The sequence below is a fragment of the Candida albicans genome, chromosome 3 (assembly GCF_000182965.3).
Source record: "Candida albicans SC5314 chromosome 3, complete sequence".
NCBI classification, from domain to species: domain Eukaryota; kingdom Fungi; phylum Ascomycota; class Pichiomycetes; order Serinales; family Debaryomycetaceae; genus Candida; species Candida albicans.
The window spans coordinates 546,998-563,204 of NC_032091.1; the positions used below are offsets into that span (position 1 = coordinate 546,998).

At 31.2% G+C, this 16,207-nt stretch overlaps 9 protein-coding genes and 1 non-coding gene across 10 annotated transcripts; 6 read left to right on the forward strand and 4 right to left on the reverse strand. All coding sequences in view use genetic code 12, as the record gives it.

The window, feature by feature from the left end:
- Window positions 1–223: 223 nt before the first annotated feature.
- PAM17 (Pam17p) lies at window positions 224–781 on the forward strand (the record flags this gene model as incomplete). Its single annotated transcript, XM_714846.2, has 1 exon — window positions 224–781. The coding sequence occupies one exon, from the start codon at window positions 224–226 to the stop codon at window positions 779–781; it is 558 nt and encodes a 185-aa protein (XP_719939.2).
- Window positions 782–1,137: 356 nt separating this feature from the next.
- On the reverse strand, window positions 1,138–2,355 carry SAP8 (Sap8p; the record flags this gene model as incomplete). Its single annotated transcript, XM_714848.2, has 1 exon — window positions 1,138–2,355. One exon carries the CDS (start codon window positions 2,353–2,355, stop codon window positions 1,138–1,140), a length of 1,218 nt encoding a protein of 405 aa, XP_719941.1.
- Window positions 2,356–3,996: 1,641 nt separating this feature from the next.
- tM(CAU)1 lies at window positions 3,997–4,068 on the forward strand. The gene has a single exon. It is a non-coding gene; the product is annotated as a tRNA-Met (tRNA).
- A 478-nt stretch (window positions 4,069–4,546) lies between these two features.
- Window positions 4,547–4,735, forward strand: CAALFM_C302530WA (uncharacterized protein; the record flags this gene model as incomplete). Its single annotated transcript, XM_019475300.1, has 1 exon — window positions 4,547–4,735. One exon carries the CDS (start codon window positions 4,547–4,549, stop codon window positions 4,733–4,735), a length of 189 nt encoding a protein of 62 aa, XP_019330845.1.
- Window positions 4,736–5,300: 565 nt separating this feature from the next.
- OXR1 (Oxr1p) lies at window positions 5,301–6,338 on the reverse strand (the record flags this gene model as incomplete). Its single annotated transcript, XM_714849.2, has 1 exon — window positions 5,301–6,338. The coding sequence occupies one exon, from the start codon at window positions 6,336–6,338 to the stop codon at window positions 5,301–5,303; it is 1,038 nt and encodes a 345-aa protein (XP_719942.2).
- A 342-nt stretch (window positions 6,339–6,680) lies between these two features.
- DCG1 (Dcg1p) lies at window positions 6,681–7,379 on the reverse strand (the record flags this gene model as incomplete). The annotated part of the gene is made up of 1 exon (XM_714850.2): window positions 6,681–7,379. The coding sequence occupies one exon, from the start codon at window positions 7,377–7,379 to the stop codon at window positions 6,681–6,683; it is 699 nt and encodes a 232-aa protein (XP_719943.2).
- A 194-nt stretch (window positions 7,380–7,573) lies between these two features.
- On the forward strand, window positions 7,574–9,040 carry DDC1 (Ddc1p; the record flags this gene model as incomplete). Its single annotated transcript, XM_714851.2, has 1 exon — window positions 7,574–9,040. One exon carries the CDS (start codon window positions 7,574–7,576, stop codon window positions 9,038–9,040), a length of 1,467 nt encoding a protein of 488 aa, XP_719944.2.
- Window positions 9,041–9,573: 533 nt separating this feature from the next.
- On the forward strand, window positions 9,574–11,805 carry CAALFM_C302570WA (putative metalloendopeptidase; the record flags this gene model as incomplete). The annotated part of the gene is made up of 1 exon (XM_714852.2): window positions 9,574–11,805. One exon carries the CDS (start codon window positions 9,574–9,576, stop codon window positions 11,803–11,805), a length of 2,232 nt encoding a protein of 743 aa, XP_719945.2.
- Window positions 11,802–12,536, reverse strand: CAALFM_C302580CA (uncharacterized protein; the record flags this gene model as incomplete). Its single annotated transcript, XM_714853.2, has 1 exon — window positions 11,802–12,536. One exon carries the CDS (start codon window positions 12,534–12,536, stop codon window positions 11,802–11,804), a length of 735 nt encoding a protein of 244 aa, XP_719946.2.
- Window positions 12,537–12,819: 283 nt separating this feature from the next.
- APL5 (Apl5p) lies at window positions 12,820–16,119 on the forward strand (the record flags this gene model as incomplete). Its single annotated transcript, XM_714854.2, has 1 exon — window positions 12,820–16,119. One exon carries the CDS (start codon window positions 12,820–12,822, stop codon window positions 16,117–16,119), a length of 3,300 nt encoding a protein of 1,099 aa, XP_719947.2.
- Window positions 16,120–16,207: the final 88 nt, after the last annotated feature.

Sequence of the window (16,207 nt, forward strand, 5' to 3'; positions counted from 1 at the left end):
CTTCAAACTATGGTATCAGCTGAGTAGTTAAGTGTTATCAAAAAAAATTAGAAAAACAATTATTACCGGGATTCGGGTGAGGGAGGGAACAAAGAACAAAAAAAAAATTATTCTATAATAAATCCAAACATGAAAACTTTTACTTCCTTCCTTCTTTTTTTTTTTCCAATTTGAGAGATACACCATATTAGTACAACTTCATCCTTTAATATTATATCTTAAAATGTTTTCATTAGGAGTACAAAGTAGACTTTTCACTAGAAGGGCATTATTTTCTGGTTTCAGATTCAACTCAACTACAACTACAACTACAACTGCATCACAACCACGTTTAACATGGGTCGATTATTTCCAATTAAAGAAACAAAATAACAGAATCAACACTATTGCTGGTGTATTCACTGGATTAGGAGGTGCTTTTATCACATTGAGTTATTTAGGAAATATTGAAATTGATGTGGAAAAACCAATTATGGGATTTGATCCATTGATGGTTATGGGTGGTGCCGTGATATTAGGTGGTTTAGTAGGATTCTTGGTTGGACCATTCATTGGATCATCTATCTTCCGTTTAACTAATAGGGCACAATTGAAACAATTTGAACTTAAAAATACAGAATTTTTGTCGAGACTTAGAATAAAAAGACCAGATCCTTCATCACAAAGTTTTTCTAATCCAATTCCAGATTATTATGGTGAAAAAATATATTCATTAAAGGATTATAAACAATGGTTAAGAGATTGTAATGCATTCAGAAGAAAATCAAAGGAATTCCTTTAGATTGGTTAAAATGAAAAGTGGTTTTTTTATTTGTATGTTACACTTGAGCACTGATTGTGAAGAGAGTCCCCCTATTAAACGTGTAAATAAATGTATGTGGTTTCATATTTTGATAAAAGAAAAATGTCTATATATTCAAATTAAACAGATAATATATGATATTATGTTATTTGTTGGAAGTCAGCCTTCTATGCCTTTTTGTTTTTTGAATCGAACCAATTTTAACTGTCTTAGTAGCCCCCAATATAATAATAACAATAATAATAATTGTATGTTTATTCAATAAAAAAATAAAAAATAGTTAAATCATCTAACTAAAATTCTAAACAAAAAATCGAGAACACAGAACATTCTCTCTATAAAGTAGAAATACTTGAAGAAGTAGTGTATTTGACTTGAGCCAACAGAATGGTGTTCCCATCAAGATCATAAACTGCATAAGCTCTTCTCAAGAAATTATCCCCCAAAATAGTGGCCAGATCTCTACTAACACCAAAATAACAAGAATTACCATCTTGAAGAACAAATTCTGATAATGGAACCGAAATAGTAACCCCTTTAGCAAAATTGAAAACAATATTTCCAGCAAGATTACAACTAGAAGTATAAAGTTGATAATAACTATTCCATTTGGCACCAACGGCAGCAGCCAATTTATCAGCAATAGTTTGAGAAAAATAAGTAAGAGTAGTACCTGAATCCAAAACTGGGGTAGTTGAAGCACTAACAGTGGTTCCAGCAATGTTAATAGTACTCAATTGAACTCTTAGTTCATTGGATGAAGTGATTGGTAATGCGGTCAAACTACCAGTGTATTTAGCATTATCAACCCCACCAAAAATAATGGTACCAGATGAAGCAGAAGCAGAATTCAAATATAAAGAATAAGCATTCTTGTTGATAATTCCTTGTTTTTTCAAAGTGACAGGAACATTATCATAGGTTGGACTACTTTCATCACCAGTGAATCCAATACCTAAAATACCTTGATCAACTGAAGTCGTAGTGACATCAGCAAATTGTTGATTGGTAATTGAAGCACCACCTAAACCAACAGTATCCTTATAAACAGTACCTTGAGAAGAACTTCCATCTTCATATCTAATGGAGAAAGCTTTACCTAAATTTTGAGATGTTGTGGAAGAAGAAGGTTTATAAGTACCATCTTGTTTACAAAAAGTTGGTGATTGACCAGGATAAGTGACTTGACAAACGGCAGCAGAATCAACCACCCATAAATCAGAAGAACCTGTGTCAACAATAACAGTTTGTTGTTGTTTGTTTGAACCAACAGTGATGGTAGCAGCATATGATGGACCTTCATTAATCAAACTTGTTTGAACAGTTCCTCTTTTTTGAGCTGGTTGTTGTTGTTGTTGTTGTTGTTGTTGTTGGGATTGATGATGTTGTCCATGAGCAGTAGCATTAAAAGGTTTTCTGGTAACGGTAAAATCTAATGAGACAACTTTTTCAGCTCTTTTATCAATGTCTTCAGGGATAGCAAGACCTTGAGCCAATAAAGCAAAAGCAAGTGTAACAAGAACGTTTTTGGTAAAAGTAATAATGGAGACCATTGTATTTGGTTAAGTGTTAAGTGTTAAGTGTTGAGTGTTAAGTGTTGGTTTGTTGATTTGAAGTAGAGTTGTGAAATCTTGTAAAAGAAGGTATTTGGTGCTTTATTTATAATGTTCATTTTATTCATGTAAACAAACATATCTATCATTAATTTTTCAAATTTCAAACAACAAGAGAATGATGCCGTTTGACTTTACGGTGGTAAGAGAGGCTCATAAAAAATTGTGGTTGTATATTTAAAGTTTACTGATTTGTCTGGGTATCAACAATTCCTTACCAAAAAAAAATAAAAAATAATAGGAGATATAAGTAATGAAATACTGGAAAAGTAAAACATACATGAAATTTGCTTTAGATATCTGAATACTCGGCAATGGTTTTCTTATTCAGAATTAGTTTTCAACTCTAAGAATACTTGTGATGCAAGGTATGGTTGACAAACTGTGTGTTTTACATTGTGTTATTATTGTATTTTTTCTTGTTCTACTGTTGTTCGACATTCTATTTAGTTGCAAAATAAAAAAAAGAGAGAAGAAAGAAGAAAGAAAAAAAGGGAAAACCCCGTTATCTAACCCCTAACCGTTACATTTGCGCTATGCATAGATGGCTCGAAAAAAAAAAAATAAGAAAACCAAGGGGGGAATAAGGAATAGGGAATTAAAACACCATTCTGTGGAGAAAAAACTGTGTGAAAGATAAAACGATCTTGGTTTGTAGTTACTTGCTAAGTGGTGGTTTAGATTTATAACGTTCTTATCGCAACCACAGAAATTGAATTAGCAAATCAAAGTAGAATTATACTATTTGTGCCGTTTAATTACAAGTGAAATTTTATCGAAATACTATGATTTGGACTTGTAACCAAGTCAATCAAAAAAAAACAATAGGAAACTTGGTTACTAACACAATATCGAAAATATGCCATAACCCGAGAAATCTTTTGACACCATTCCTCTATTCTTGGCTTCAGTTAAAGGGGTTTACTTGTCCATTTTATGGGGAATAATTCAATTATATAACTACAATATCTAGATTTCTCGTGTTTTTAATTCTCTTAAAAAACGGTCAATTTAAAAAATGAAATTGAAATTGATATTGATATTGGATTAGATATTGTTTATTTGCTTTTTTTTGAGATAGCTGATTTCATTTAAAGCCTCCTTTTTACTTTAAAAAATGTCACAGGTATTTTTTTGATAATTACAGGGTAGACGTCAAACAATAGACAAATGTGTGTCATCGATAAGGTAAATTGATAAAACAAGTATAGGGCCACACTTTTTTTGACATATATTTGTAATCAAAAGAACGAGTCAATATAGGAGATCCGGCGCAAATTATTGACTTTATTCTAAGCTGTTAGGTTTTTTGGAAAGTGGGTTGTTAACATTAAATTGTGGTTGAAAGTTCATACAATTAACTTTTCCCTTAAATTTACGCAAATTATCTACAAAAATAAAATCACTAACTTTTCTCTACCAACAAGTCTATTCCTTCACTGAAGTATACACACATTGAGTTTAAGCTAATTGAATATTGAAACACAAACAATTTATCATTTAATGACGTTTCAAAGCAATTTATCTAGTCTAGAATACTGCTATATGATAATTCAGAAGAATTGGAAAGTATGCACTACTAGCATTGTGACGCAGTGGAAGCGTGCGAGGCTCATAACCTCGAAGTCCCTGGATCGAAACCAGGCAATGCTAAGTATTACTTTTTTAAGTGTTTTTTTTTGACAAAATAGTATTTAGAATACCATATTATGGCAATTTTTACTAAAAATATATATATATGATCTATTAGATACTAGTACGTTATGAGTGGTGGTGGCAATTGGTAGTGCAGTGTCGCGTTAAAGTACACGTTAGATCTTTTTTTTCAGTCGCGGGTGGGGTGAAGAAGAAGAAGAAGAAGTGCGTAACATTAATTTTCAATTTGAACAACTAAACAACTAAACAACAACACTAAGAGTGGGAGAATCAAACCTTTTATTACGTGGTCATAAGAAGAAATCGCAAAACAGAAAAAAAAAATTTATATATGATTCAAGAACTATTCTTGATTTTACAACAACAACAACAACTCCTTTTTTTTTTTTTTAATAATCCTACTATTCAACCTTTTTAATCTTTCTTCATTAGATTCTATTATTGAAATAAGTAAAAACATATACATAAATAGAAAATGGCTTTACAAACACCTAAACAAAGAGCAGCTAATGCTAGATTTGAAAAAAAGAATACTAATCAATGGGGGAAACCAAAAAAGGAAAATACCAAAACTGAATATCCTGTATCCAAATCTTGGTTATTTGTATTATTATTCTTAGTATGTGGTGGAGCAATTTTAGAATTAATAAGATTGATCTTTTAAATGAAAAAAATAAAAAGAACCTCCAAGAAGAAGAAGAAGAAATTTGGGGAAAGCATTCTTTTTGATTGGTTTTAAATTCATATTATTCACTTGATTTTAGTTTTATAATCATAGTTTACAGTTCATATTTAATTTTGCCTACCTACCTACCCCACACTTCCCATTCCCAAGTCAAATTGCTTTTCAAATCAGTTTTTATAACTTTGTATAATATAACCAATATCACTTTACTAAAAGTCAGTTTCCCAATATACGTATTTTGTATTATATTGAATATTGATGAGAATTAACATTTGGTTAATGTTGCGTGCACATCTCTTGGACCTTGATCTATTAAAAACAGAAATAAAGTTAAAACAAATTGAAGAAATATAATTGATATTGGCCCATTTTCATGTTTATGAAAAATATGTTAGCCAATTTGTCAAAAACAACCAGAGTATTCATCTTACAACTCATTTCAACAGTACGTTAAACGAATAGACTCTAATAAAAATAAAATATGACTTTAGCATGATTTTTATTTTATTTGATTAGAAATTATTTCTTTGTACATAGACTGTTTTTACTCTAAGGTACCTATTCTCCAAACTTCTAGTCCCTTTATTTTGAATGAACCAAATTTTGCATTTTGTGGTGATGAATTCAATATTTCATTTCCAAAAGTATCACAACTATAACTAACACCAGATAATAATGACTTGTCAATAAATAATCCGTTTTGACCATTAGATGAACCAATGGCAATGAAATCGTGATTGGAATAAATAATATTATCATTGATCCCGGTATACATAAATGCTTTAAATCGGATTTCTTGAGTTGCCCGTTTATCAACGGCATGATCCAATTTAGATGGATCATATTTTTCACATTTCCAAAGAAAACATTCACCATTACCATAATATCTTCTATGTTCCATTGGTTTCAAATTCTCACTTAAATAAGCACCAAATTTGTTATTATGATTGTCTTTAATCACTAAAACGTACGATTGTGATCTTTTGGGTTCGAATGAATATCTGGGTCTAGATGTATCACCAACCACCATATTCTTTACTATAGAATCGGCAAACCCCTTTTCTGCTGCTTTCTGTTTTTTTAGTAGTCTTAGTTGATGTTCTGGATTGGAGTTCCGATATAAAGTGTTCAATGATATTCCATGTTGTTCTAATGAATATACCAACTCCCAATTATCAAATAATTGAAATCGAGCCGGGATTAGATTCCTTATATTATTTGCCAATTCCAGATCTAGTAATCGATGATGAGTTGATTCTTTATACCCAGTAAGTGTCAATGGTCCCAATGGAGGGAATTTACTCAGACTAGAAACACTAGAATGTGACGAGTTTAATGATGCTGAAGAACTATTCTTTGAACCATTTCCAAGTAAATTACCAAAAAATGTCCCTCTTCTTTTCACTGGTTTAGGTTGCTCTTTTGGTTTCTCGTTTACAGAATCGGACAATAATTCTTCTTGCTTAGAATTATCGTCTTCTTTTTCTTGTTGTTGGTGTTGTGGTTCATCCTTTACCTCTTTATTGGTCTCCTTCTCATTCACTCGAGGTTGTTCTATAGATCTTCTAAAAAGGAATGACATGGGTGTTAAATTATATTTTCTTATTAATAGTTTCTTGACAGGATTTTATTGTAATTGAATTGAATTAAGAATTGGATTCCAAGATAAAAAATACTGAGAACTTTATCCCCCTTCTTTTTTTTTCTTCTTTCTTTCTTTCTTTCTCTCTCTCTAATTACGTATCACATTATTTTTTTTTCTTCTGGTAACTCCAGATTATCCTTTTTGTGTGTGTGGTTTACTTTATTTATTTATTTATTTATTGCTCTCGATATCTCTTCTCTTCTCAACTCCACGAAGACAAAGAAAAGAAAAGACCAAATCTAGATTCAACTCACACACTCTGTCTATAGTATATATAATTTACACTTGTCTATCAAATCTAATTAATGTGACCAATTGTTCAATACCTATCTTTACACTATCAATAAATCGAACATTAGGGAATTTTTCTCCTAATTTTGTGTCTAACCCCGCCATACCAGCACATCCTAACAACACACATCCCACATCTTTATATTCATTGAAAATAGATTTTGTCACATTATAAATTTTACTAAATTGTTCTTCATCAGCAAGATTTGTAACATTCACATTTAAACCTCTAGTTTTCTCAAATTTTTTAACAGGAAAATTATCTGCCCCAACAAAATCAATAATACTTTGATCCAACACCAGTTCCCATTCACTAGTACTAGTTAAAATAAACAGTTTTGTTGTTTTTGTTGTTGGTTGCAGTAATGCAAATAATAGTGTTGCTTGCATAATACCCATAACTGGTTTCTTGGTGAGTTTACCAAGTGAATACACTAAAGGATGATCGGAATAACAACAAACTAAATATCCATCATAATTGAGTCTATCTTCAATATTTACTTTAAAATCTTCAAGTACAGCCTTTTCTGATTGTAATGAAGTGGTAGGGGTGATTTCTTTTGGTGAATCTGATGGACCGGTATAGAAAAACAATTGAACATTTTCCGGTTGAGTAATTGTTTTTTCAAGATTCTTAGTCACTTTTTCCGAACTATTTGGATTAATAACTAATATTTTGACTGTCATTGGCCTTATTAAAATACTGGTGGGAGGTTGAAGCTTACTTGAAAAATCAAAAAAAAATCAACTTGCCCAAAACGCGTTGAATAAATAATGTGTTATCTTTTGTTGGAGAGAAAGAAAAAAGAAAAATCATTTTGAATCAAAAAGTTTCCTTTCGGTTTTTTTTTTAAAAACATAAATTAACGGCGTTGTCCGAAATGGTATTTGAAGCAGAAATTGGACTCAATAAGCATAAACTTATGTGGTCTAAATCCATAGCATCCCTATCAAATATAGCAGAAGCAATAACGTTCACTATAAATAAAGATTCTATATCCTTGTCTGCAACCAATACCAGTAAAACCTCCTACGCGCAAATATATTTCAAGAAAACCTTTTTCAACAAACTTTCCGTTGATTTTAATAATATATTACCAGAAGGATATGATGATGGGAAACAACAGAAGGAGGAACCGAGTTATTCTTTTCTTATTAATTCACGACATATGGCAACTTTATTTAAAAGTCTAGATTCAAGTGGTATGAAACATTTAAGTTTTAGGATAAATTGGTCTCGTAATGCACCAATAAATCTGAGGTATAAATTATTTATTGAAATCCATACGAAAAAGTTGGTTGTTAAAAAGTTCCAAGCTAGTTATACTCCAGCAAATAAACAGAATCTACATATTGCTTCTATTTATAAGGACACCTTATATAAACAACGAGAAGAAGAAGAAGATTTACATGATAAAACTCGAATCAACCACATAATGATAGATCAATTGATACCCAAACAGTTTCTTGAAATGGTCCCTGCATCTGCTGAGGATTTCAAAATAGATATCAAGAGTGAAAGAATACTGTTTTGTGGTTATACTAAACAAATAATCAAAGATAGAGATTATTTAAAACAACCCATGGCAGTAACAGTAACTATCAGTCTAGACGAATTAACTGATTCCAATTTACTACTGTCGAATTCAGATCAAGAACCTATACGAAAACAAATTAATTTTGGCATGCGTGATTTCAAAAATTTTTTGAATTTAGCCAATTTTTTCACAACTCCATCATCATCCTCTGAACGATTAGATGAAAATTATGTAACTACTGCCAATAATGATTATTTCCACATATTCTTCAGAAACCCTGGAGATCCTATATTATTTGATTTACAAAATTACCAACATACAGAAGTTCAATTCATTCAAATCACTTCTGAGGATAAATCTGAGTTACATTCAAAAGAAATTGACGCAGAGTTGATTAGAAAAGGTTTAACAATAGAAGCCCCAATACCCCAAAAAATTCAAAGTAACGAAACAGCAACAACTACAGCAAGCACAAGCACAACAAAAACAAAAACAACAACCCCATCATTGACTAGACTCACCACTAATACTGTATTTGGTAAACCTTCTATTACAAAGAAAAGAGGAAAACATAGGCTTATCAATAAAGATCAAGTATCTCAAGGAACAATAAATGATGATTTTGACGATGGAGTTACATATGGACAAGAACCAGAACCAGAAAGAGATAGAGATAGAGCCAATTATGCTGAAACCGATTACAGTAATAGTTCCGAAGATGAATCTAAAGAGCCACCATTTAAAAAACATGCATTTGATGAAGAACTTGGTCCTACACAACTCAACAATAAACCTAAATCAATATTTTGAATAGGTTGTAAATGAACACAAAATCCCATAATAAATGAATAAATGAACTGTCACGGGATATTTTTTGTGATGTTAAATTACACTCATAACGGCTAATTGCATTGTACTAAAATTTGTTACTTCTGTCATCGTTTTGCGGCAAGATTTACAATTGATTTACAATTGCTCATATTTTTTTTTATGTTTCAAATGAGACTATTTCATTCCCGATTGTTTGCTTCAACAACAACGTGATCACCACCAATGTAAGAAAAAAATGAAATGAAATCGTCAAGGCAATGTTGGTTGGTTATAACTTTATACAATTTTGAGCGGGTTTTCAGGGTAGATTTCCGTGCTATAGAAAAATAAAAAGTATTCTCGGCAAAAGGTTATGAAAAAAGCAAGAAACATATTACGTCAGATTTTGTACTCCATATAGATATAGATATATATATTCTAACACAGCCATTAATTAATTTTGTTGAAATTTTCGTTCATTCATTCATTTTTTCATTCATTCATTCTTTCTTTAATACAGACAATCTCAAACCATGACAGTATCATTTAATTATCAAAATAATGAAATTGTTTCCTCACCCACAGTCATTGTTAGTGGCTCTACATCAACAAGATTATATCGTGGAGTAGTTTCATTTACGAACAATCAGAATAAAGTATTTCCTCCCCAATATTTCGAAGTCAATAATGGTCATTTCAAAGCAATAATTCATGTTTCACCAGGGGAAAGAAATATTTTCCAAGTTGATATACTGGATAATGGATATATAAACGATTTTGGATTTGTCGAATATGGTAATGGCCGTGGTCCCAACATCGTTGATTCAGGGTCTTTAACATTATCTTTCAATCCATTACCCCAAAATAAACCTATCCATTTATGTTTAATTCGAGGCAGGGATTCCAATAATACTTATGATATGCCTAAATATAGACTACAACGAGGTGAAGTACCTAATTTAGAAAACGCAATTAAAAAATTAAAAGTTGCTGGTCGATTAATGCAAGCTTACACACAAGATGAAATGAGATCAGCAGGATTTAGTAATCGATGTTTCCAATTTGTTGAAGAAACAATTCATGATCAAACGATATTTGGTTATAAAGTCAATTCTCCTACTCCACATCAAGAAATTAAGATCCATGTTCTTACGTCTCCGAAAACTGTAGCAGAATTGAGAAGTCCAGAATTAGCACAACAAAACCCAAATGCTAAAGATTCAGGGGGGTTATTTGATCATGCTATAGATTTAGTGAAAAATTGTCCAGAAATTTACAATCAACGAAATGGTACTGCCGTTCAATGTGCATGTATGTATTTGGATTCAACATGGCAAAATAATTTAATTTTGACTCATGCTGCTTTAGGTGGTGGTACAAATGAAGTGAAAATGGCGATATTTGGATCTCATGGATTACATTCATATCCTCAAAATTTCCCCTTGGTAACACCATCATTTTTAGATGCTACCCATTTGACAACAACAGAAGTTGCCAATGATTGTAATGAATGTGGAACTAGTTGGGAATGTTTAAATATTTGTCTTGGTGCCTTTTTACACGAAATTGGCCATTCATTAGGGTGTCCTCATCAAGTTGATGGAGTTATGTTACGTGATTATGTGATGTTGAATAGATCATTCATGACTAGAGAAAATGAATGTTTAAGAACGAAATCACGAGGACAAATAATTGCCAATAATGGAACTTGGCCTAAAGTTTGTCATTGGAATAGACTAGATTTAGTTAGATTCTTGCATCATGATTCGTTTTCGTTACCGATTGATAGATTTGGGAAAACTTATAGTACGACATGGAACCCTGATAATAGTTACCAAGATAATTCGGCACCTAGTCTGTATGCAATGCCTCTGAATGAATCACTTGTGAAATCTTCAGCCGGGATTTTCTTGATAGAAGTAATTACTGATGATCTTGCAAGATATCACATTGAATTTTTACCTAAAGAATATAGAGGTCCTGGATTACAACATGCACTGGATTTGGAATTTAATAATTTATATAATGCATTACGATCTCGGAAAAATGATGCCAAAGATGGATTTAAATTACGTATATTATCACTTGGAGGTGACTTGAATATTGACAATTTCAAAGACCATTGTTCCAAACAACTGAAACAAGTCATTCAAAGTGATTTTGGATTGAATAGAGGACATTTACAAGGATTTAAATCAGCCACTTTGGGACGTACTGATGATCTTAAAATGGAATTTGTTGGTTTTGATATAAAGACAATTTATAAAGTCCGGGTTTATCATGGAAGTGCTTTAGATGGTATAAAATTTTATTACAAGTCAGGAACAGGAACAGCAGCAAGATCCAGTAATGGCGGCGGCGGTGCTCCCAAAATCCCGAAAAGAGATTATTTGTCAAAGATGTTTCGTAGTAAACTTAATATTTCAAATCAAAGCCATCATAAACAATCACCACAACAATTAACAAATGGTTCAGGTGGAGAGAAACGTACTGCTTTAGTTGGGAAAGAAACTGGGAATTACTCGGAATTCATTTTCAATCCAAATGAATATATAACATTTTTCAATTTCCGTGATGGTGCTTGGATGGATGCAGTACAATTCGGAACTAATCAAGGAAGAATCTCACCAATGTTTGGTAATGCTGATGGAGGACATTTATCTACACTCGATGCGCCAAATGATGATTTTGAAATTGTTGGAATGTATTTTTATTTAAACCAATGGCTTAGAGGATTGGGAATAATATATACTCCAAAACATTAAAAATCTATCTCCTCGTTATCATCATCATCATCTATTTGTCGTTCTATGACTTTATCTTTAGCTTGATTAAACTCAATTGGATATTTTTGTTCAACTCCCATATTAGATTTATTTTTGAAAAATGGAATTGACGATTTAGTTTCTGATCCACCATGCATTAATTTAGTTATTCTATTTTCAATAAATGATATATCCTTTTTCATTTTGTCAACTCTACTTTCTTTACCATCTGCCAATAATCCGAAATTTTTCCCATACATTAATTGAATATTTTTCAATTTTTCAATTAAAATTTCCTTTTTCTCAATTATTTTTTGATTTTCATTATTTAATTTGCCACTGATTTGTGCTTGTAAAACTAAAGATCGATCAATATCAATTGAATCTAATGCATGAGATAATGCTTCGGCGAAAAATTGGGCATGATCTACCATACTACCAGAACTCGGTAGACCATGATGATGATGATTACTTGTCTCACGACTTAGAATTCTATTCAATTCTTCATCATCACTTAACATATAGTCATCTTCGGTGTCTGAAAATGTCAGATCAGTTGAGTTATTAGAATTTGTTATTATTTCGTTTGTGTGATTTTCAGGTTCCTGTTGTTGTTGTTCTCGTTGTTGTTGTTGTTGCAGTTCATTACCATTTTCAATGTTAGCTTCTTCATCAGTATTAGCTTGCCGTATTGCCTGGGGAACCTCTTTTGGTGTATCTAAATCTTGCATTTCTGTATTTAAAGTATTACTTGCATTTGAATCAAAACTGTTATGTGTGTATGGTGTATGTGTATGTGTATGTAGTATTATAGACAACTAGCCAAAAAATAGAAACTCTTACGACAAAAAGAGAGACAAACACACACACAACTTTTTTGATTTCAACAACACAAGATAGATTTTTTTTTTCTTTTGGTTGTCATTATATTTCTATGACACATTGATTGATTCATTGATTCATTCATTGATTGACGTGACGTGACGTGACTTTCTTTAATATTCAACCCTATTAATGTCATCTTTCCAATTACAGAACTCAGAGGTTTTGGCTCGACTTAAACCATTTGGTATTCTGTTTGAAAAATCACTTAATGATTTAATCAAAGGAATAAGAGCTCATACTAAGGAATCACCAGAAAGTTTAGGTAATTTTCTTGATGTGGCGATTCAAGAATGTCGAAATGAATTGACAACAACAGATCTAGAAACTAAAGCCATGGCGATTCTTAAATTAGCATATTTGGAAATGTATGGATTTGATATGTCTTGGTGTAATTTTCAAATTCTTGAAGTTATGTCATCGAGTAAATTTCAACAGAAAAGAATTGGATATTTAGCTGCCATTCAATCATTTAAAAATGAACAAGATTTACTTATTTTAGCCACTAATCAATTCAAAAAAGATCTTAATTCTCATAATCATGTTGATATTGGATTAGCTTTGAGTGGGATTGCCACAATTGTTACACCAAGTTTGGCTAAAGATATTAATGATGATGTATTGATGAAATTAAATCATTCCAAACCATATATTAGGAAAAAAGCTATATTGGCAATGTATAAAATATTTTTACAGTATCCTGAAAGTTTAAGATTAAATTTTAATAGAGTCATTGAAAAATTAGATGATTCAGAAATTGCCGTGGTTAGTGCTACCGTTAATGTTATTTGTGAAATCTCTAAGAAAAACCCAAATATTTTCATCAATTATTTACCTAAATTCTTTGCCATTCTAGAAGATACGAAAAATAATTGGTTAATCATTAGAATTTTAAAATTGTTTCAAAGTTTATCTAAAGTCGAACCAAGAATGAAAAAGAAAATACTCCCGACAATTATAGATTTAATGTTACGAACTCAAGCATCATCATTGATATATGAATGTATCAATTGTATTGTTAGTGGACAAATGCTTTCTGCAGATTCATCTAAAGATAAAGAAACAGCAAAACTTTGTATTAATCAATTGAAACTTTTCTTTTTGACAAATGATTCCAATTTGAAATTTGTTGGATTAATAGCATTAATCAATACTTTGAAAATTTTCCCGATTTTGATAAATGATGTGGAAGGTATATCCGAAATTGTTTTAGAATGTTTAAATGATCGTGATTTGATTATTAAACGTAAGGCATTAGAAGTGTCTAATTATCTTGTTAATGAAGATAATATAACTGAAGTCGTTAAAATTATGTTAATGCAATTAGTGCCAGATAACAATATGATTGATGATATGTTAAAGTTAGAGATCACATTGAAAATTCTTCAAATTGCATCACAAAATAATTATGTCAACATCCCTAATTTTAGATGGTATGTTGCTGTTTTAAAAGATGTTATTAATTTAACTTTATTGCCAGTGGAAGGAGCCACCAATTCGGGTTTAATAGCATCTCATATTGCTAATGAAATTTCAACTGAAGTTGGTAAAGAATTCAAAAATTTGGCAACCAAAGTTCCATCAGTGAGATCATACTTGTTACAAAATGTCGTTTTAGAATTAGTTCAAGATGTGAGATTATTGGATTCTTCTGCATTAATATTAAAAGATTTATATTGGATTTTGGGTGAATATATTAGCGAGTTGAAAGTAACCCAAAATGATGACGGTGATGATGACAGCGACAGTGACAGTGATGGAGAAGATGCACAAGTTATGGTTTTAGATATAGATAAGAAAATCAAAGTTTTTAACACATTAATTAATTATCAAATAGATAAGAAATTGGGTTTAACTTCTAATATTCATTTTCCAGTATCAGCAAAACTCATCAATTTACATTTTACATCTGTGGTAGCAGTATTAATACAAGCATTAGTCAAATTATATAATGGAATTGCTACTGATTACATTAATAATTTTGCAACTACCAATGGTCAACTTCCTTTAGAAAAATATCACGAATTATGCTATCACTTGTATCGATTAATAGGATTCTTGAGCAATTGGGAAAATCATCCAAATTATGAAGTTCAAGAACGAGCATTATCTTGGTTGGAATTTTTGAAATTGATATTAGAAGCAATGACTGATAATGATTTTACTGATATTAAAAAGCTTGAAGAATCTGATTTGAAAATGTATAAGGATTTGCCTATAGCTAAAGGGGGTGATTCCGAATCCGAATCTGAATCTGAATCTGAAGACGACGACGAAGAAGAAGAGGAGGAGGAGGAGGAGAATGACTACAGTGAAGATGATAGTGAAAGTGAAGATGATGGGTATGAGAATTTAGTTTCTTCTGATGAAGAGGGCAATTCAAAACCTTCAAAGTCGACCCTACCAATACAGGAAGAAGAATATAATCCATTTGCTGAAAACGAGGAACTGGAATCAAAAAACCTTACTGGTGGCAATGAAGCAGAAGAAGAAACACAAGAGCAAGAAAACCAACAAGAAGATGATAATGGAATGAAGCAATTGCCAATGTTACTTACCCATGTTTTACCCTCATTTTTCACAGCCTATACTCTTAACCCCGTTGCCAAGAATGCTCAACGTAATGTAGGTGTTCCTGAAGATTTAGATTTGAATACTCAAATTCATTCACCAGATTTCAAATTAGAACAATTTGACGATGATAGTTCTGATAGCTATGAATTATATTTATCTGAAGTTGAAGATATGGAACCATTAATTCATTTATCAAGTGATGAACCACAAGAAAAGAAAAAGGAAAGATTAGAAAGATTAAAAGATGATCCATATTATCTTGATGATGATGCTGTGGTTAAGACTAAAAAGAAATCCAAGAGTAAAAAAATAAAATCAGAAAGTATTTCACCAGATGTTGAAAGTGAAAATGCATCAATTACCAACACTATTGTATCAGAGACCGATACCGATATGAACAAAAAGAAGAAACAAACAAAGAAGAAAAAAACAAATAAATTGAAAAAGGAAAAAGTTCTTATTTTGGATGAAGAAACTATTGTTGGAGAATCAAATATTACTACACCAATTGAATCAACTCAAATTCAAACTCATAAAGAAAAGAAAAAACCTACTAAAAAGAATACATTTAAAATTGATTCATCAAATTTAGATAATTTTGATTTGGTATCAAATGATTCTGAAACACAATTGCATAACGATAAAGAATATGAAATTGATTTAGAAGCCCTTCGTGAAAAATTAAAGAAAACTACTGTTGAGCCAAAGATTAAGGATAAGGAAGCAAAGTCAAAGAAAAAACTGAAAAAACTGAAAAAGACCTCAGAAGAAGGTAAATCAACGACAACAGAATCCAATGGTGTTGAACCATTGAAACCAAAAAAAGTAAAAAAGAAGAAAGCAATCATATTAGAATAAAGTTTGAACTACTATCTCATTAAAGCATGCAATAGGTGTATATTATTAAGGCAAAATATAAGTTAATATAATATATAATTCTACAAGT